At 40.6% G+C, this 21,903-nt stretch overlaps 1 protein-coding gene across 3 annotated transcripts in view; it reads left to right on the forward strand.

Annotated features, from left to right (window-relative positions):
* The window catches only part of LARGE1 (LARGE xylosyl- and glucuronyltransferase 1), a 286,266-nt gene that overhangs the window by 231,168 nt on the left and 33,195 nt on the right, over nt 1-21,903 (forward strand). For all 3 annotated transcript variants that reach the window (XM_054279879.1, XM_054279896.1, XM_054279887.1), the window contains 3 exons: nt 8,518-8,630; nt 10,119-10,244; nt 20,469-20,624. In XM_054279879.1, coding sequence (XP_054135854.1) covers nt 8,518-8,630; nt 10,119-10,244; nt 20,469-20,624 — 395 coding nt within the window. The remainder of the gene's footprint in view (nt 1-8,517; nt 8,631-10,118; nt 10,245-20,468; nt 20,625-21,903) is intronic.

The following is a 21,903-nucleotide window of genomic DNA, read 5'->3' on the forward strand; positions in this document are numbered from 1 at the left end:
CTTTCAGGTCGTTCAGCCCTGAACCACCTCTCCTCTGTTGGTCAGCTGTTGAGTGAACGCCAGACCCAGAAAAGCTGACAGGTTCTTGCTCACTCTGCCCATTGTTACAATTAGCCTTGTGGACTACTCTTAATATTAGAAACTGCTTTTGCAAGCTCTTTTTCACCGTGATGGAAAGTATAAGGCAGATACTGTTAAGATTAAAAGCCAGCCAAAATAATTAGCACCTGTGCAGGGTGCATTTTTCCTCTTCACATAGTCCCAGGTGGAAACCTTGTAAAATTGTTGGTATTTTGACCCCTATTGAATATGATGCCTTTGAGAGGATCAAAACCAAAAAGCCAAACATAATTTAAAGCAATGGTCCCTGTTACCATTCACTTTTTGCTGCTTTTTGTGGAAGAATAAGACATAGATAAGTATCATGGATAAGGTCCAGATCTGATATAAATGCCTGACTCTTGCATTAAAGAGACTTAAGCTGATTTTCAAGAGCTAAGGATTAAGAAACAGATTATTTTTTCTTTTTTTTTCTTTTAAAGGTGGGTGGTTCTTTGGTGGAGAGTCTAAGATAAATTACTTTTGGAAGACATACTTGATTTCAACGGGGTAAATAGGCAGTAAATTTCAACAAACCTCCTCAGTTTTTATCCATAAACACCAGTTTTGTGTGATCTCTTTTTCCAAACATGCCTGCACACGGAGATGCAATGACTGGACCTCCCGCACAGTAACCCTGTACAGTCTGTAATCTTCTGTGATTCCTCTTCAGCACAGCTCACCCAAAGTCCAGTTCCTCTGGCTTTTTGTAGAGTTGTGACATTCACTCACTCACAATTCTGTGTTTTGAGGCACTGACATGAAGAATTCTATGTTCAGGAAGAATTAAGAGATGCATGACAATCATCCATACCCAGGATGGGTAATTGGATGAACTCCAGGTTTGTTATGATTGACAAAATAATTTGTGTGAGCATTGGATGTACAAATAGAGTAATTTCAAATGTGAGTACAGGAGATACATTTGTTTTGTATGGAATGGAGGCTTTTTACTCCTGTCACACCTGATGTCTGCACTGCCAGTTAACTTAGCTGCCCAGTTCATTCTTCACTCTTGGCTCCCTGTTTATCCACAGGACACAGAAATTAGTTGTACCCTGTCTTTCTCAGGAACCAAACTGTCTTTCATTAAAAAAAAAAAAAAAATTAGTGGAATTTTTTCATTGTTCACTTCAGGAAGCATTTCTGGAAGGTAGCATGGATAGGACTACACTCCATTTGGCACCTCTTTCTAATCCTCAAGTGTGGCATCAGAAGATTAATATTTCACATGCCCTGATGACATTCTCCAGTGCACACAACACAGCCCTCTGTTCCTTGCTAAAAACACCGCAGTCTAGAAAACTGAGACATGGCTCTCTCATAATGTCATCCACACTGAGAAATGCAAACAGGATAATCATCCTGTCTGACACCTGAAGGAGCATAACCAGACCTCAGAGAAACGTGCTGTGCAGGATGGATGTGGCCAGCAGGGCGTGCTCGGGACAGAGCCAGGCCCTGAGCAGAGCATGCTCACCCCCAGCAGCACACACACAACAAACAGGGCTTTGGTGCTCTGCCTGCTGGGCATCACTTCTTGGACTGTATATATTTTAAAATATAGATTCAGCTACTTGTCCAGGGCTAAGCTTTACAGGTCAAAGATGACCACTCAAAAATTTGCAAAATTCAGCAATAATACTGGAAGATTTCCCATGAAGTTTGGAAAAATGGCCCCAGGAGCTTATCTGGGAGCAAGTCAAAGGATAATTTGATCCTAGGTTATTAATATTCGGAGGAGAAAATAACATTTCTTAATAGAGGGCTTGCCAATTTAGCAAAGGTTCAGCAAGATCAAATGACTGAAGGTTCAAAGAGATGTTCAAATTAGAATGAGGGAAGCACCCTGCATCAGGGTAATTTCGCATTGGAATAACTTATCAGAGTTTGTGGTAGACTATCCATTGTTGTAAATTTTTAAATCGAGACTGAATTTTTTTTCTAGAAGTTATGCTCTAGTAGGCTCATAACTGATTTTGAAAAATCCTATGACCTCTGTTATGCAAGAGTGAAAAATTATCCTTCCTGACTTTATCACCTAAATAAGTGTTTAATCAGGAGGGGTTTTTTCTGTTGAAGCCACCTAAGCACATAGGCAAATGAAGCCACAGTTAATCTTGTGTGTAAAAATTTACTGCAGCTTTAGTATTGAAGAGAAGAAAAGTTCTTTAAAACTTTGTAAAAATTTTAGACATTCACACCCCTCCCTCCCAATATCACTTTTCATTTTAAATCTCACATTTCAAAATACTTTATAATAAGATGTGTCCCTGGCCATCTTTTAGCTAGTGGCCACTTTTGGCACCTTCATGATGTGTTTCAGACACATGCAGAGATGGGTCAGCTCATCCTTGTGCATGGCAGTGCTGTGAGATGTCCTTGAGACAGATCTCCACTTCATGTGGCCACTGCCATGGTGATGCAGTGTATAAAGGCTGAAACCTCCCTCCTCTCTCCCTTTGCAGGTCTGAGGTTACAATGTGTTCTCTGAGGTGTAAAAGTGCTCAGCAAAAACTTTCCCAGTCTTTTGCATTTTATGAGATTTTAATGATGTGCCTCTTACAGGGTTTTTTCCCTTCTTAGAAGCCATTTCCATAGTTTACCAAATGAGAACTCCCTGGAATATTTCTTTTTTGCCTCTAAAATGTAATTTCTCTGTGCTATATATTCAAAGGATCACAAAAAGAAGCCGTGTAAGGAGCTTCTTCACAGATGGTTTTTGTCTCCAACAACCCTTTGCACAATGTTCAAGATACAGGGTTTTAGAAAGGTTACTATCTTTAATGTCTTCCTTGATGCCCAAACAAGTACAGCAGCTGGGAATAACCCCTAATTTCCATTTTTTACTTTTCTAATATTTCTGTTATTTTCCAGCCATGTTGTTTTCCATGTTAGGTGAATCTTTTCAGCAATTTGGGCTGCTAAGTGTGTGAATTTTTACTGCTTGGGATTTTATATGCTTGGGATCTGTGTGAGAGAAGGCCAGTTTCTTCAGGTCTAGAGAAAATTTTTCTTTGCTGACCTCTGAAAGGCCTGTGGAATTGTTAGTTCGTCTCACAAGACTCTGGGAGATAAGAGGATACAGCATTACTGAGCAGGATGGTCCCTAAGTAGCAGAGGTATTCCTCCATAGACCTGCGAAAAGTCTTATGGCTCATGTTTCCTCTCCTCCAGACCTTCTGGACTCTGGAATCAAGGAAATTCCTCTGTAGCAGCTTTGGGGCTTAAAGAAAGTTGGAGAAATTCCCCCAGAAGTGGAAGTCATGAAATAGAAGATAGAAAACATGTTTATCTTCTTCCAAATTGCTCAGGAAGAATAGCATCTAAGCAGTAAAGAATCAGAAAACTGGGACATTCTGAGCTACAGTGAGCAGCTCTATAATAAGGAGTTAGAAATATGCTTGAGTAAAACATTCATCTTAATTTGGCCTAAGGAAAAGTAGTATACTTGGGAAGAAGAGAATAAAGAAAGTAAAAGTTTTCTATTTCATTAAATGGTCATCAGGAAGTGTAAACAAAATGTTTATAATGCTTCAGGAGGACCCAGCCTCCCAACAGAGTGACTGCACAACATTTCAAATTGCCCTCTATGACAACTTTCACTTTTAATACATGTGCAGAGAAAACGAGGGCTATTGCATTCTGTCACCATGTCTGGAGGAACACACACTTTGTTTCAAAACAGCTTCTCAGCCCTGTTCAGTTTTCTGAGAGAAAAGTTCCAATGTGGATCATCATTTATTCTCAATGAACACATTGTACATCCATGCGAGTTTTTTATTAGTTTGGGTATTTTAGATTGTGAAAAGCTTTTTTGAGAAAAAAATACTGGTGCATGAAATTCATAGTTAAATAATGTATCAGGATGCTCCAGAAATGTGCTAGAATGACAGTCCTTTCAGTCACATCATGTTAAAAGCTATAGAAAAATATGGCTTTATTACAGTAATGATATGGCTGGTCAGATTATGAGCAACAGATAGTCCATAAACCAAGTGAGATAAATGCTGTGAATTTCATCCACACAAAGATGTACATTTTAAAACATGTTCAGTGGCTTGTTTTGGAATTCTAACTTTAAATTAATGTTTGAATCCCTAACAGCCATATCCTTAGGTTTTTCTGTTTGCTCTTTTCCACTGTGGGTGGAAAAGAGAGGCCGCAGTCAGTGCTGTGGAGCTGTGGCTCAGTGGATTCCAAATGCAGTCCTTAACAAAACTGGTCCTTGGAGCCCTGACCAGCAAAGGCATAGTCACACCCCTAACACTGCACACTGGGACAGTTTGCATTGACTTCAAGTACAATAAATGAGAATGAAAAGAAGTTGCAGGTATTTGCTAGAGTACTCAGCAATCAGCGCTATCAGGGAGCCTCTCCTAGGACAGCAGAGCTACACGGCTCTTCCACAGCACTTAAAATGGAGTTCAGATTTTGGGTGCCAAATCTGTTTCACAAAACATGGTAGATTACTGCCCTCAATGTCTGGATCACGTATTTATTGCAAAATCTGCGTAATTTCAGGCCTGTTTAACATGATTTCTCTCAGACTCAGTGGTTTGGTGTTGGTGTGCTGCTTAGCTATGGCAAAATCCCAGTAGTTTTTTTAAAACTCACTATTGCTTTATGATAGATTTTGGAGCGCGTCTTACCTGTCTGTTTTGGATATTAGGATGATATCTACTTGTTATTTGTCTAGCTGGTTCAGTGTTGCAGGCCTGATTTCAAGAAGAGTTTTTAAAAACCTGACAGGGATGGATTCTGAGGTGCTACTCATATAAGATGGCATTGCCTCAAAGGCTCACAAAAGCATCCTGTTCCACCCAAAAGGAACAGGCAAGATCTTACAGAAAATTATTTCTCAGGAGCTACATTTTCTTCCCCCACAGCACTGAGTGTTTTTTTCAGGCACTTTGAAAGGCCCATTGTAATAAATTGATTGAGTTTGAAAGCTTGTCCAGTTTCACTATAACATCTCTAAGTGATTCTGTTTTGTCTTAAAATGTTGTTTATTACTTCCAGCTCTACTATCTGTTCCTCTCTGAATTTCAGGAGGAGCTGTTGTCTTTGTTCCAGAAGCAAGAGGTGGGGATCCTTGGTAGTATTCCAAGGGAAATGGCTGATCTTTCTGCAGACTTTCAATTTACTGTTCAGAAAAATGAAATAAAATATTTTGTTCTGGAGCAGATCAACAAAAGCAAACAAAAAAGAAGAACAAATTTGCTGACATGACTTAAAGCATCTCTGGAAATCATTGCTTAATGAAAACATTGGAAGAACAAAAAAGTTGTTTTAGATTGAATCAAAAAATGGGAAAAGGATGGAAAAGGTGACTCCCAAAGTTTGGTTAGACCCAAAATAGAAAATTAATTTTCTTTTTCAGATCTTGTAATAATTTTCAATAAGATTTTTAATTCATATAAATTTTGAGATTAAAATTATTTTCAAGTAAATTGAGCTTTAAAATGTACCAAAAAAATTTTGCAGTGTTTTCCAACTGAAACATTTTAATCCAAATATGTTAATTCAGGTTTATTGTCCTGTTTTATTCAATTTATTCACCAATTTATTTTTTTTTTGTGCTTAGGGGGAGTTTTTTGGTTTTGGAGCTGGGTTTTTTGTGTGTCCTTAAATGACATTTTTGAGAAACTGCTTTGTTTGTTTGTTTGCCTGTTTGAGCAGTTCAGAATCTGTCAAATTTTGGTAGTTCAAAATCTCATCAAGCAGCAGGAGAGAAATGCCATTCAAGTTATAACAAGACTAGGATATTTTCCACAAATTTAGTAATAAAGCATTCTTTTTCTCCTAGATCTTTGAGATATTTACATCTCTGGATATGCCTGAACTATTTCCTCAGGACAAAGAAAATAGGGTGCTCTGTGGCTGATCATAATTTGTTTAATACTCATGAGATGTTTGGGTTGCCACTTCTCTCTTTTTCTTTGTTTGCTGCCAAGCTTTCCTTCTGTTTTTCTCAGGTAGGTTAGGGCAAGAAGATGCTGCACTTCTCAAAGATCAGAAGTCCTGCTGCCTGGGGCCAGATGTTAATAAAATATTCCTTTCATTTCTTGTTTTTTCCTCCAGTTTCTTCTTCCCCCAGCACAGCAGATGAGAGCGAGTCCCTTTTCCCCTTATGTTCAGCTGTATGTCATCTTGAATTTAGTCTGAGATTTCACTCAGTTTGACTCTGAGGGAAGCAGATCCTGAGGCAAATATTTTCCTTTCCTTATTTCAGACACTTTGCCTACAAACTAATCGTGTAGATTGAAGTTAGTTCATTTGTTATGTTTGCTTTTGGCAACACAACAATATAGACAAGAACCTGAAGTTCACTGTTCTGAAAAAAGTAATTTTTCCTCTGTGTGAACTGTTTTAAAAGTTCTCAAATTAAAAGTTCTCAAAACACATGCTTTTGCTTTGCTTTTGGACTCAATAACTCTAAGTGAATAGTATTAAAATCTTCTCTTAGTAGAAATGTCTTATTCTCACTTACACTAATAAGTAAATATTTAAACTTGCTATAAGTATTCTCTGGCAGCAGTAAATTAAAAGCCTAAATAGAAACTGTACAAAGGTGTTAAACTCAAGCCTGCAGCTGAATTAAAATAGAAATCACATTGAAATTAGTTTTGATGGTGAAACAGTAAAACTTTTGAATATTTTCAGTAGCCATAATTGCATTGTAATTTAGTACATCCTTTCTCACATATATTCCAGTTTTTTCACTCCATCTGCCTCTTCTACTCTCAGCTGCTACCATGATAGCCCCTCAGGACAGCATAATCTTATTAGCTGCAATGCCATAATCTGCTGCTAGGATAAGAGTGGAAGTAAAAAAAAATAAGAGAATACTGCACATATTAAAATATTTCCCCTTTTCTTCCTCAGACTGGAGGCTTAGAGAAATTAAGAAAAATCGGCCTATTGTCTATGAATTATAAAAACTATTCTATTAGAGTTTTCTAACCATTATTCTTTATTTTTTTTAATAAAGAACCTTCTCAGTTGCATTTAACTGCAAAGCTGACTGTCCTTGCCAGCTGGAAAAGTCCTTTGCTGGAGAGGAGATCTGCCCAGTTTATTGCTGCAGCACAAGGAACCTGTTTCACACTGATCTAGAATTTCAGACAATGTATAATGGCTCTCTTAGAAGCTCATGCATGCACACTACATGCTCCAAAATAGGCTTTCCTTATGCTGGAGAGAAGACAAACACACTGGCATAAATGAACTGTATCATGTTGTGACAATGCATCCCTTCCCAATCCAACAGCTGGAAGCAGAAAGGTTGACTGAAGATGAAAGGGGATCCCTCCAGCACGGGTTCCAGCATCCTTGGGAACCAGATGGACTGAATGGAAAACACAACTAAAATAGGCCACAAAATTCACTGCCAGGAGAGATTTTCTTTTTATTCATAGCAGTGCCAGGTTTTACTAGAAAGAAACTTTCCATGTCATAGAAACTAAATATAGGAAGCAACTTGAACCACCTATGCCCTCTCCCATCCAGAGCAGCACTTTTCCAGGTACATTTTCTAATCCTGGTATAGTCTGATTTGGAAAGACTCGTGAAATAAAGTAGTTTGTCTGCCATTTTTAGTTTATTTCACTGCAGCAGTTTTAGGAGAGTTTTTCTTAAGCATTCAGACTACATTTCCTTTCTTTTTCTCATTACTTTTAGTTTTATCAACTTGGACTCCTGAGACAGCTTTTCCCTGTGCCTGATTTTTGTCATTTCGTATTCTTCTGTGTAGCTGCTATGGTTCTCTACAGTTGCCGTGATATTCTTTTGTAAGGCCTCTTGTTAAATGTCATTTGCAGATGTCATTACTGTTCTGTTTACTTCCTCCCTCCACTAATGAAGATATGAAACAACACAGAACCCATCATTGATTTTACTAGGTGGTTTCTGTCAGCCTGCTGTTTATCAGTACTCCTTCTTTGTGGTCCTTCAGTCTGCATTCATTCCCCATGATAGCACTCTTATCTGAGCCTTTCCCAATTCATTTTTCAAGCAGATTTTTCTAAGACACTGTAGGAAAGATTTTGCTGGGGTTTCAATCCAGCATCATTGTTTCCGCTGTTCTCCCTTCTTGTACGCTAGGAATTCTGGCCAGCCAAAAAGCAACTGAGGAATACAATGAATGTTGAGGTATCTTTCTTCCAACTTAAAATTTCCAGTTTGAGGATCCTGTTCTGTGCACACTTGGTGCCTCAATGGCGGGCCCTCTCAAGGTCTAGGTTGTAACCAGCATTGATAATTTGTTCCTCAGAGAAGTTTCAGGGGTTGCAGTCAGGTGTGTCAGATAACTTTATGTTGTGTTTTAGCTGGCGCATCAGCACATGGGCAGGGTGGGCCTTGGCTGGCACGTGACACCATGGGTTCCCTTTATCTCTGCCCCGTGTTTCCCTTCAGGGGTGATCCTGCTGCTCCTCGATAAATTGCGGAAGATGAAGTGGGAGCAGATGTGGAGACTGACGGCGGAGCGGGAGCTGATGAGCATGCTGTCCACTTCACTGGCTGACCAGGTGAGTGGGACACTGCAGGACTGGGGCACGGCCACTGAGCCATGGGTTGAGGAAGGAAAGAAAGGGAGAGGGGATGGGATGTGGGGAAAGGCAAGGGAAAGCTGTTGTGCCTGTAGTCACCATCTGTTGAATCATTCTGGGCAAAATGTGGAAGAGAATGGAGATTTAGTCACAAGGTTTGGTTCCTCTTACTACACTGACATTTTTACCTCCTCTGCTCAGATGATTCATAAGAGGGACAAAAGGGATTTTTAAGCTTTCTTTTTCTGTCCTCCCTTCTTTAACACAGAACCCTCCAGGCACCAGAAGTCCAAATAAACTGTGTCTTTTCCCACTGGTTATTGTCTAATCAGATTTTAGTTCTAAGAGTCTCCTGAGATTTCTTTACTGTTTCTGGCAGATGAGTCCCAGATGTCTTTTAATGTACTCCTTGCCACAATAGCCCTGTAAAGACAAAAGTGCTGCTGTCTCCCTGCCACAGATAGGAGGCTGAGGCCCGGAGAAGAAACAGTGTGCCTAAACATAGAAATACAGTTTTTCAATTTGTGCTTCTTGCCAACTCTCAATTTAGATCCAGAAATAGAATGTAATACTAGACTTGAACCAATAATTCTTGCTCAACCGCTTGAACATGTTAACTCAATACAGCATAGTATTTAGATATTTGTTCTCCTTCTGAGCTACCTCTGGCTGCTGACCGGTCACCACAAAGGAAGCATGCTCATGGAGATGTGCACTCTGTACAGCATCTTTGCAGGGTGATCCTGAGGTTCATTTAAAAGATTCTGGCAATTTCACTGTGTTTTCAGTCAGGTCCTGAGTTGCTGTCTAATACCTGCATGTGACAGAATTTTGCAGAACAGAGGAGGGCTGCTTGAGTCTTCCCCTAATACCTTACCCTCAGATTGTCCTTTTAACTTCTCCAACAGAATGACTGCTTATGGCAAGACTTTCTGTCCCTCATGGTGTAGGCTGCTCTGCAACCTGTCCTCCATGCCTTCTCCATAAAGTACCTGTGGTACTTGTTGCAACAATAAAGTTCTACCTAAAGTCGTGTCTAGTAATTCACCTTGAAGCAACATAGCTGCCAGATTCACTTTCCTTCCCTTTGTTAAAAAGTGGTGCAGTATTCAGTGCCAGCAGGCACTGTGTCATTACTGCCTGTTACTCTCCCTGGTGACTAGAACAGCAGCCACACCTCATGCCAGCAGTACAAGATGAATGTTAGAAAATTTTGCTGGAGTGCCTTAGCTCTGTGTGTCAGGAGAGCTTTTTCCTCTTGTGTGGATCTATACATCACCCCTTAGATTAACAGCACCCTCCAAGGCAACAGAATTATGGATAAAGGTTTACAGACTTCACCTTTCATCACCATTGGAATTTCTGCCTGTGAGGGGGAGAAGGAGAGTCAGCTGGGGGAGGAGTTGAGATCACCTCACACAGTAGAAACAACATACCCAAATGTTTTTCTGGTTTTTTTTCTGCTAGGATATATTCAATGCAGTCATCAAACAAAATCCCTTCCTTGTCTACCAGCTCCCATGTTTCTGGAATGTGCAGCTTTCTGATCACACCCGTTCTGAGCAGTGCTACAGAGATGTGTCTGACCTGAAGGTAAGTTGCACAGGAGGTGTCCTCTGGGACAAAGAATGAAGGACTGCTGCCAGAGAAAGATGAACTGCCTTAAGTAGGGGGGAAACTAACACATACTGTTTATATAGATACCCAGACAGGGAAAGGAAGTGTGACTTTGGTTTTGTGCATTCTGACTACTATTAGAAAATTCAAATATAGATGCTGCTTTGGGATTTGGCAAGGTGTTAAAGAAGTGCTTTGCCTTCTTACATTTTGCACCTGCCACCTGTGCCAGTGCAGCTTACTACTGAATTCTTACTGCTTTCCCAGGTCTTAGATCTTCCTAGACAAAGAATACAAAACCTTTCCTTTTTGTACTGGACCAGCTTGAAACTCTTTGCTGAACACCATTTAACAGAGTGAAATTCAGAGAGGATTGGGCAGACCCTAGCTAGAAATGTATTAGGAGAAATGTAAAGATCTTGCTCACTTCATATTTAGCCTTTGCACACACTTCACCCAGTCATGTTGCCGCTCATTTTTCCATGTTTTGTCCTGAAAAAAAGAAGACTGATTAAAAACCTATTAATTAAATGAAGCTATAGAGTAAGTTTATTAGCACATTTTTCACTATTAACAAGTAGAGTATTAAAGAAGGATGAATTTTAATAGATATGGGTAAGTGAACATCAGTTGTGCCCTGGCCATTTTGAAAGACTGAACTCAGAGATTCAAATGTAGCATGCAGAGAGTTTAGAATTGAAGCTTGATTGAGCTTTGTCCAGGTGTAGAGTAAGATTGTGCAGCAGTAGATTCCATCAGAGCAGACTGGTGGCATCAGAACATAGTAAATATTAGGTAGTTTTCAGTGACTGATTTTAGAATTCAGTTAAGGTTTGCATATTTGGACTCAAGTTTTGAGAATGCAGATGAGTTTAAAAAAAAAAGCCAAAGGCACAAAACTATGGAAGAGGTTGCAAGGGCTCTCTGGAGACTATCCAAACCCCACTTAATGCAGGACCAACATAGATAGACCCAGCTGCTCAGCACCTTGTACAGATGAGTGTCAAGTCTCCAAACACTGAGGTTTCACATGCTCCCTGGGCCCCATGTTCCAGAGTTTGGCCACCCTCTTTGTACAGCATATATCCTAAATCTAACAAGGTTTTCCCTTGTAGCAATTTGTAGAGTAAGAGCAGGAGTGTTCAATATGAACACCAGATGCAGGATGAATATAGAAAATCAATCACTCTCAACACACTTGCAAAAGATGTGCTTCCAAGAGACAAAAGTTCTACATGGGTTAAATGACCTGTCAAAATTGGCCATCATTGATTGAATTTCATATATAAATTATGCACAACTGTCTTTTCAGGTGTGATCCATAGAGGACAGCTTTTAAAGTTAGATCACTGTACTGTCAGTACACTAGTCACTAAATGGTTTATAATATCTGTTTGTAGGGCAGGATCAACACAGGCACTTTAAAAGCATCATGGTTTTATGCCTTGAAACAAAGTACTGATAGAGATTTTAGTACTGCATTCATGTTGAGAACCATGTTTGACAGTGATTGCAGGGCCTGAAACAAAAAGAAAGATGTGTAACAGGGAAAATGTTTCCTAAAAGATGTACTTCGGAAAAATACACCTCCCACCTGTGACATATCACAGTGTTTTGGTGTGAATTAGATGCTGAGATTAATTTATGTTATTGAGACACTCAGATTGGACTCAGCACAAGGTAAAGACACAACCATTTACATGAGGAAAAGATACTGAAGCTGGTAACAAGGATCAAGGGTTTGGTTCCATTGCCTAAACATGGTTTGAGTCACCATAGGGACCCCGCAGTATCCATGTAGGAGTGGCAGATAAAACAAAGATCTACAGGAGAGGCAGCTGATGGGCAGGCAGGATAACTGTAAGGTGCTTTCAGGGATTGAGATGTACACCTTGCTGTACATCTGGATGTAGGCAGCCAAAGTGTCATCTTTATGAGTGGATTTGGAGCTGGAGCTCACCTCAGAGCAGATGTCTGATCTTCTGAGTACAGTGACTGTGTTAACTCATCTGATTCGGTAACACCTACAAGTAAACATTTGACAGTATTTTAAAAACAAATTAAATCCTTTCTTTCTTGTCAATAAACAAATTTATCTGTACAGCTGTAATTCAGGCTTGGTCATTGTTGCTGTATATCATGTCACACTGTCAGTTCCATTACAGCATAGGCAGTGAAGTGTAAGATGTGCAGCGCTCTCCACTGATTTTCTGGCCTGAAGTATTTTAACTCAACAAGGGGTGCAGACACATAAGCAATGTCTTCAGCTAAACTGGACTTATTCACACTACTAAAATTATCCCTACATACTAAATTAGGGCTGAAATTCTTTGCCTTGAAAGAGAGGTCAGAGCCTTATCTAGTGCACATAAAACCCCATGGTTTCAATAAAGCTTTTCCCATATTGAGCAGTTAAAGAACTGACCCTCAGGCAGCACTGTTTAAAATTCTTCATACAATTTAAAAAAAAAAGGCATAGACCAATTAAAGTTGTGAATTTGCATTAAGAAAATAATCAAAATTCTAGTTCTGTAAAGAAGCCAGCTGGTTAGGTATCTGAGTCTCACAAAAACTTAACAAATGCCATTACTCCAAGTTAAAAATTTCACTCTTAATATCACCCGAGTTCATCAGTTCCATGACATTTAATATAAATGGTACAACACAACAGATTTGGCACATTCTTTATTGCATGGTAAGACTGGAATGAGAAACAAGGTAAAACAAACCTTGAGGGTAAGAGGGAAAGAAAGACAGATTTTGAAGTTTGCACTGGAGGATAAAGAAGAGTAGCATAGGAAAGAAGGAAGTGAATGGAGAGATTTAAATTCAAAAGGTAAAGCTGACCCAGTCAAGGATTCTTCACCCAAAACAGAATGCATTCCTCCTGTCAGACTGAAAAGGTGCTGATTTGATTCCATCTAGCCTCAAAGTCCATGGGAGTTGAGGATTTGTCATCTCTTATACACAGAATTGTGTCAAGTAAGCTTGGACCCCCAGGGCTGTTCAGGGATCTCTGTGTGCATGTACGTTCAGACACTTTGCTGCTTTGCTCACATTTATGCAAGGCCTAGGGAGCAGCTGAATATTTCATATTGCCTGAAGAGGATTCTGATCACCTTTTTCTCTTTTTAGACCACATTAAATTGCATCTCTATCCATTTTACTGATTTTTTCCTTTTCCTGGGGGATTGGTCTGAATCTGAGGTTCATTTATGTATTGCTTTTGCTGGATTAGTCCCTGCCTTTGCTTGCTTCTTGGTCAGTACTTTGTTCCTGTCTGTAAGGAAATCTCAGTTACTATGGTTTGGCACAAACCTAATGGCAGGAAAAGTACTGTGAAAGAAAGTACTGAATTTTGATACCTCTGACAATGAATCATGACCTCACTGAATGAGTCAGTCATAAAGTCTGGTTGTCAAGGATACAGATGCTATTTACATGCAGACAATCTGGTAATTCACAATCACAGAAATCAGATGCTGGACTCTTCAATAGGAATGTATCAAATTATTAGAATTTACACACACTCTTAACATGGAAAAAATGCTTTACAACCTCTTGATGGCTTTTCAAACTGGTTTTGAATACAGCTGATACTAAATCAGCAGATAGATAAATCATGAATTTCATAAATTCCTCATTGGGAACTTGTGTTCTGTGTTTTGCTGTGTTCTCCCTGGGAATGTCCTCCACACTGGGATGACTTTGTGATATTGCCTACAGAAGTTTAAACAGCTTCTTTTCCATAACTGTAATACATCATGTCAGCTCTGCCTCAGACATGACCCATTTCACCTCTTTGTGTTCCAGTCCCTGAGCTGCCCCATGCTGTCCAAGTACTTCTGCTCTAATCTGCAGCACTTCTGGCATTCTGCAGCCTTGCACCCTTTAATGCCAATGAAGGAAGAGCTGCAGTGAGAGGAGTGAGGGCTCAAGAGGGTTAAGTGAACACTGGAGCCAGTCAGATGTTTCTGTCCTGCCACACAGCAAGCACCATGGCTTTTTATAGGGGTGTTCTCGCAGGCACGAGGCCTCTCATTAAACACTGGCACAGGAGCTGAAGGAAAAGAAGTTGAAGAATCCTTCAGAGGACAAATAATGACCTTTGAAAAGCACAAGGCAGGGGCAGTCTGTCAGCTTAGTGCCATACAGCAGTGGCAGTAAGCAGGGGAGTAAAGTAATCCCTGGGACCATGGCACCAAACTAGGCAGGTCAGGGATTTGAGTCCCACATCCAAATTAGGGTTGCTGGCTACTCCAACTCGAGTCTCTTCCACTTAGGTGGTTTAGAATATTGCATTAAAATCTCTGTAATGGCATTCTTATGAAGTATATGAACCTTTCTGAGGAAATTGGTTCTTTTATTAAACCATTTATTTCTGATAAAACACACTTTAAAAAATAAAGTTTCCAGACATTTCTAATCATGGCATAAGTTACATATGTGGTGCATATTTGCAGTGTGGTTTGGGGCATATTTAAGCCTCTAAAAAAGCCTATTGAGATGGCATTAAAGTGACATATATAGGTGGCTTTACTGTGAAGATTTGCCAAATGTTTAACTCCTATTGATTCAATGAGAAGAGTCTGGTTGCCTAAGTAAGGAGTCCAGTTTTTTAGCAGAAAAGCTTCCTGTTTACAAAATATCACTTGTTTACCTAAACTGTGAAGCGCTCATGGGCTTAATTATGGATATCTGTTCAGTGCCTTGCAAAATTAAATTTCTTTAAGCTTAATTTATTCTTATTTCTTGCCCTTCAGCCTGGAAAGCAGGTATATAATTATAGAGGATATCCTTTGCTCTCTGATTCTGGAAGGGCTGAAGCAGAGCAAGAAGTTATCAAGATGTCTTTTTGGGTGAAATAATGGAAGAGATTGTGGTTAAGGAAACATTTGGCTAAATACTTTTTTTTGAGAGAGAAGATGCTTTAGGGGAAAAAATGGTTAAAGGTACCTATAGAAATAATGTATTCATGTTTATTGTTTCATGGTTTGAACATCGTGTTTGAAATATTTAATCTTCCCAGAGACTAAAGGCAGATGGTAATGTAAGGAGGTTTGCTGGGATTTTTGTTCCAGTGTATTTCCATCCAGATAACTGTTTTAGAGCCTTCCTAGACTCCTCCAGCATATAACATCCTTTCTTCCCTCCCATCTCAGATCCCACTGCCAGTCCATGAGGCTCCCACTGAGTCATTCACTGAGTGCCTTGGGTCAGAACCTGGGGAATAAATGGGAACTATGGGTGTAGTTAGCCTGGTTTAGGCCACAAATGTATGGAAGTGTTCCAGGAGGCTGGCTGTGTGTAATCAGGGAGTGGTAATGGTTGCTGATTAACTAGGGTGGTATTAACAGAAATGTGGATAGTGCCACATTGCTTAATGACAACTAACCAAGTGTTAAATAGATGTGGAATTTTAAGTTCTGATCTTTCAGTACTTAAATTGCTAAATGAAGATTAAGGAAGTGTATTTTCTTATAGTCCTCAGGAGGCTCTGATCTAGAGTGGGAATGCTCTGTAGGTCAACCTGAAGGCTAGCATTGTTCCTGAGGTAATAATGGCAGTGGAATTTTATATTTCTAGCTGGAACTTCCTCTGTAAGCCAGCAGAGCTTTGAAATAACTTAGAAACTAGAAGGAGAAATAAACACAGTATTATGGTGCTATTCCATCTTGGAACAGGGATGTTGGAGTAATGAGATTCTCAGTTTCTAGATTCACTTTCTCTTTTCAATGTGGAGATAACAGTCTTCAAACAAAGTGGGGTTTTTTCCTTCTGATTTCCCTGTAGTCTCTTGCCAGCTGATCTTCTTTATTTCTCCAATCAATTTACTGTTGTGCACAATAAAGTCTTCAATGCAGTGGCCATAGCTTTACCTGTGCAATCTTTACTGTGTACCTCACTGATGCCCATGACACTACAAGAGTGTCTTGGCCTGTACAAATTCTGCTGTAGCTGATGGTGCAATAGACCATATCAGACACCCAGAACTGAATGTGAGTTTGTGGGCTGACATAAAAAAGAATATGGTCTTTGGATGTAGTGTTTTATATCAGGGTGAAAAGTCTTGTTGCTTTTTGTAACTTGCTGTTCTTTTTTATGCTTTGGTATATCGCATACTATTTGTTTAATTGTGTTACATTTGAAAAGCAGCCTGCTTTTTTGCTAGACCTGTTTTGTGGTTTTTCTACCTCAGGTCATCCAGATGGTTTCATAGTTAGTTCCTTGATTTTCTTTAGCACATCATATTAGCACACATTGGCATGTGCTGTCCTTTTTGATTAAAAAATCAGCTTGTTTAGATAGTCACTGGCTCCATTCAGCTGTGTGCAGTTCACTCCAGGCTCCTGACATCGGTGTACATGCAGCACCCTGACACGTTTCAAATCTGATCAGATCTGAGCCACCAGCTAAGCCCTTGACACTTGCCAGCTTACACACACAACAGATCCTGAAGCATGGCAGCAAAGAGCCTCTGCACTGACAACTGCAGTTGTCTGGGTTTGAAATCATCTCCCACCCAACTGGGTAGAGGCATCAGCAAAGGCCTGGCTGTGATGTGACACTCTGTGTGTTGATGGGAATTTCCTGCAGTACCTAGGAGCCTGTCCTGTGTCATTTCTGAGGTTATTGTCATTAGCCATGTCTGTGTTCATGGTCCCAGGACTCTGGGTGCTCAGAGTGCTCAGCAGCATTAGGATGCTTGTGAAGATGAGGATGCTTGTGAGTATCTGTCACAGTTTGATGCTGGCACAATGCCAGTGCCCCCATGAAAATACATTCTCCCTGGTGTCTGCTGTGAGATGTGACCAGGAATAGAGCAAAGCAGGCTCCAACTTAGGAATGAAGAAGAGAAAACTTTATTAACCTACAACTATATGTAAAAAGAAACACACAGAAAGAATGAAAACCTTCCAAAAACATTCCTCCTCCCCCACCAAATTTCTAATATATCCATCCCTCATATCACCAACTCTCAGTCCATCACCACCCTTCAGATAATCAATTCTCAGTTCATCAAGAGGAGAGGAGTCCCTCTTGTGCCATAGGCTTCCCCAGGAAACACAGTTGAAACCTTGTGTGCTTCCATGTCATTCATGGCACCGCCCAGAGAACATTTGCTGTTGTGACTTCTTCCTTCCATGCCCAGTGCTCTCACCACTGCACATGGACCAGAGCTGCTTCTTTTAAGGATGCTTTGTCCAGTTCCAAAAAAGAGCACAGTCTCTCACTTTTGGGACACCTGTTCCCCCCAGATTTCATCCCCTGGGGCCGAGGGGTCTCAAGAACAGAGATCTTCTCCTCCACTGAAGATCGAGGGCACCAACCACCCTCCTCACCCGTCACCTCTGTTCACATACTCCTTCACATAACAACACTGAACTCTCTTGGCTCCGAGCCATTGCCTCCCCCCAAATGCAGTCTCTGCGTCACAGGAAAAATGGTTCTGTCCATGGCTATACAAGAAAGTCCAGCCAAAGGCCACTCCATCACCTCCGCCCACCTAAGATTCTTCTCCACTTCCCTCGTGGCCCATTTCCTCTATCTCATCTCTATCTCTCTTCTCATTCAGCTCCAGGAGGATTAGCATTTGTAAGGTTTCCATCATCCAAGAAAAGGGTTAAAAATCTCAGGCTCTGCCTGTCCAGAACTCCCATGGCTGCCTTGCTGGGCACCTTCTCGCCGCACTCCCCCACTTCTCCTTCTCAGCCAACAAACCTGCTATAAAATTTCAAGGTGGCACAGGCACAGACACCGACGCGCTTTGTCTCTCTCTCTCTCTCTCTCTCTCTCTCCTGCGGGGGGGTGGGGTGGCTGCCCGATGTCTCTTGGTGCCCCTCCACCCTGCCATCCTCAGGGCCCAGGCCCAGCTCACCTGGCAGCTGGGCAGGGGAGAGGGAGAGGTCCCAATTCTTTCCCCACCGGAACCCAAGAGAGGTTTTCCTGGGAGTTCTCTGCTTTTAACCCCCGTGTTCTCAGAGGCGTATCCATGTCCCCAGTGGCCACACCAGGTGCCAATATTAAAATCTGAGCACCTATTGGTTTGACCACAGCATCCCAAAAAACTCACTTCCTCTCAAACCACAACAGTATCCAAAAGGAAACACATGAAGAGTAGGAGCAGTAAGGAAAGCACACAAAAGGTTTTTCTAGCAAGCATTTTGTCCCATTTGCCAGCTTCTTAGCTTTCTTTGATCCACTCTTAAATAAGTACAAGTTACCAGCAGACAGTTTCTATTCTATGCTTGCTTGTAAAAATGCATGCTGGTACCCTGTAAAACTGTTAAATAGCTCTTTAGGTTCAGCTTTAGGTTCCTTCAGCCCTGTGCTTCTGTTACATGTGCCCATTTCCCTGAGGTAGGATTCAGTTGCAGAGATTTTTTTCAAGCATCAATGCCTTTTGCTGCAATTAAATACAATGGAGGAAATATGTCAAGTTCTTTTCAAAGAAAGGAGATTTTGATGATCCATTTTTCTGTGGAAAAAATCCGTTATCCTAAGTTTATGCCCTTACCTACCCAAAGCTCTTTTCATTTATGTGGTGTATTTTCACCACATGATGCAGCAAACATGTTTCTGCACAGTTATGCTATGCTTCTGAACATCTGGACAAATGTAAAACCAGCAAAGAATGTAGCATTTCTTGGACAAATATCTACACCAAGTAAGTTGGTCCAAATAATTTCCCAAATTCATGCAGTGTGTGGATGCATCATAATCTTTATTTAAGGTGCTCCTCTAACTGGGAAAAGCAATTTGCCGATATCTGAAATTATCTTCTTTCCCTCCAGATGTTTTTCTTCAAGAGCTTGTATGGTTTTCTGACATCTTAGTAGGCTTACCAGTGAAATCCCAGTAATGGATAAAGCTTTTCTTATCAGCAGATATTTCTTGGGTTTGGGGTGGGTAGAATAGAGTGCTTTTATGTCAGTATAAACACTCAGTGGAGTAACCTGTTGTTTGCTGTAGTCCAGGCAGAATTTAGTCTGTGTCCTGTTCTTTCCTCATCCAGTCCACTCACTGGGCAACAAATACCATGGTTTCAGAGAACTCCTCTTCCTGTGGAGCTGAGACCAAGGGAGCTGCATTCATCTTCCCCAGGCTGCTCCTGCTGTGTGTGCAGGGCCTCAGCTCAGTGTGCCCTCCCTGAGCCATGATGTTGAGAGCAAAGCTGACCGTGGTGCTGCAGCTCTGTGCTGCGTGTGAGTGACACGGTGTCTTCACACAATGTACTTAAGGGATTCAGAGAACTTCCAGAACTTCGAGCTTGGAAACATTCCGAAGGGAGACTCTTGTTTTTAACCTCTTTAGAAGTGACAGGAATAAAACTGAATACAAAGCATTCTGTGATTTCTTTCTTATGTCTAAAATATAACCTCTATAAAATGAAATCATTCCTGCAAGCCACTATCACCTCCCTCTTGGTTTTTCCTTAGGGTCCTATTCCCATTCACACTGGCAGCAGTGCAAAGTTGCCTCAATGCAAATGAGGATCAGGCCCTTTATGCCAGCATTAGAGTTTAAGTCTAGGCCACAGTCCTCTCCCATTAGCAGAGGATAAATATCTGCTAGAAATTGGAACTCAGAGGGTGAGAAGTTGTACTGCATCGCTGTGTTGTGTTAATCCAACAGAGATCAGTCTTGTTTAAATTAAGCAATGGCAAAAAGGAAGTTAGATTAAATTCAGTCCTTTTTGAACTATTTAAATGCGTATGGGAATTAATTTCAAGCTGCTTCTTCTCAATATCTAACCAGGAAAAAGGCTGCCTGGCCTGAAACAGGGACTCAGTTTCATTAGCAGAAACAGTCATGTGGAAATCTGAGATTAATGTTTAATACCTACATCACCGTGTCCCTTGTCATTCCGTCTTCTTCAGCAGAGTCCACAAACGATCAGCTCCATGATTGGAGCTGTGGAAGCACTTACATGGTGCTGTTCTCAACATAGAGTATGTTGAGAATGTGGAGGTGATACCATGGAAGAGTTTCCAAGCACATCATCTCCAGAGTGTACAGTTACTTGTGGAACACACGGCAAAGGCTTCCCTATAAAAAGACAGAAGGAAGTGTGGGTAGTTTGGGGATTTTTTTTCTTCTGTTTTTCAGAGCGCAGCACACTGAATACGCACAAAAAGAGCAGATAAAGCAAATCTGTATTCTAACAGCAGGATGTCTTTTCTCTTTTTTCCCTCTGAGGTGATTCACTGGAACTCACCGAAGAAGCTGCGAGTGAAAAACAAGCATGTGGAGTTTTTCCGCAACCTCTACCTGACATTCCTGGAATATGATGGGAATTTGCTGAGACGGGAACTCTTTGGCTGCCCCAGTGAAGCAGATGTTAACAGTGAGAATGTAAGTGGGGTGTCTAAGGCTTGGTGATACAAAGGGTGGTTCAGAAAACACAGGATTTCTGCAGACTCAGAGTTGGTTGTGGGGGTAGTGCAGGGCAGTGGAACTCAGGAGAATTAAAGGCAATGCTCAACACCCTGAAAGACATTGTGCAAATCATTTAATCTCTCTGTGCCTCAGTTCCTCACCTGTAAAACCATTGTATTAATCCCATCTTCACCCTGGGTTTTGCTGCTTTTTTTTGTCTCCTTTGCCCTTTTAAAATCCCCAACATCACAAGCTGAAAATGAGGATTTGGGCTCTTATTCCATTAGGCAGTCTCACCCTTAAATCCTGTCATGATTTCAGCTGGGATAGAGTTAATTTTTTTGCCTTCGTAGCTGGGGCTCTGTTTTGGATTCAGTATGGCAGACCTATAACTTTCCAGGAGGTCTTGTTTCTTGCTGTATATTTGTTCAATATACAGTGATGTCAGTTTTGTCTGGTAGATACTAATGCACAAATAATGAAGAAGAAAGGAAAATACCAAGACGACTGATATTTAGGTCTGTGAATTTTTGCTGTGCTGCAGACTGCAGAATGAGCAAAGGCTTCAAGGTACACAGAGGCTGTGAGACTGCAGGTTTTTTCTATCCCTTAACCCATCAAAGCAGTATTTATGTGTGTCTGCATAAAATCTGCAATCAGAACCTTTCAGACTAAGCAAATCTTTTGAAAATGATTGAAATCAAGGATGTTTACCCACAGATGTATGTGTATGTGTATGCCTGTGCATTAGTACATATAATTCCAAAGTAAAAAACTGTTAACTGAAATGTTTATACCCAGATGTATATGAACTCTTTGTGTATAATATGGTTTCTGGAGATTTGTAGACCAAGTGCCAATTTTGCCTACATAATCTGAAAGGAAATAAAAAGGAATCTGTAACAGTTTATTCAGGAAAAAAATATTTCTAAAATATGCAACGTTGTCTACATAAAAATCAATTAAGCAAAGCCAGTATCATGTGCACATTAGCAATTAAGAGGTAATTGACAATATCATCATTGAGGCTGGTAGTGTTTCCATTTAGCATGTGAATAAAATGACCACAGGAGATGCCATTCCCATATTTTTAGATACAGCATTAAGAGATTGGATAGATATATTTTAACCCAAGGCACAACTTCCCAGACACTTTATTTTACCATCTCATTGTCTTCTGAAAGGAGTGGGCCTTAACTAGGAGAGACAAGGAGGTGAGGAAGAGCAAGAGAGAGAATGAGAGAGAGCGAGGACA

Source organism: Melozone crissalis, unplaced genomic scaffold (genome assembly GCF_028551555.1).
Source record: "Melozone crissalis strain CALT ecotype California unplaced genomic scaffold, PUWL_Pcris_2 ptg000004l_1, whole genome shotgun sequence".
NCBI classification, from domain to species: Eukaryota; Metazoa; Chordata; class Aves; order Passeriformes; family Passerellidae; genus Melozone; species Melozone crissalis.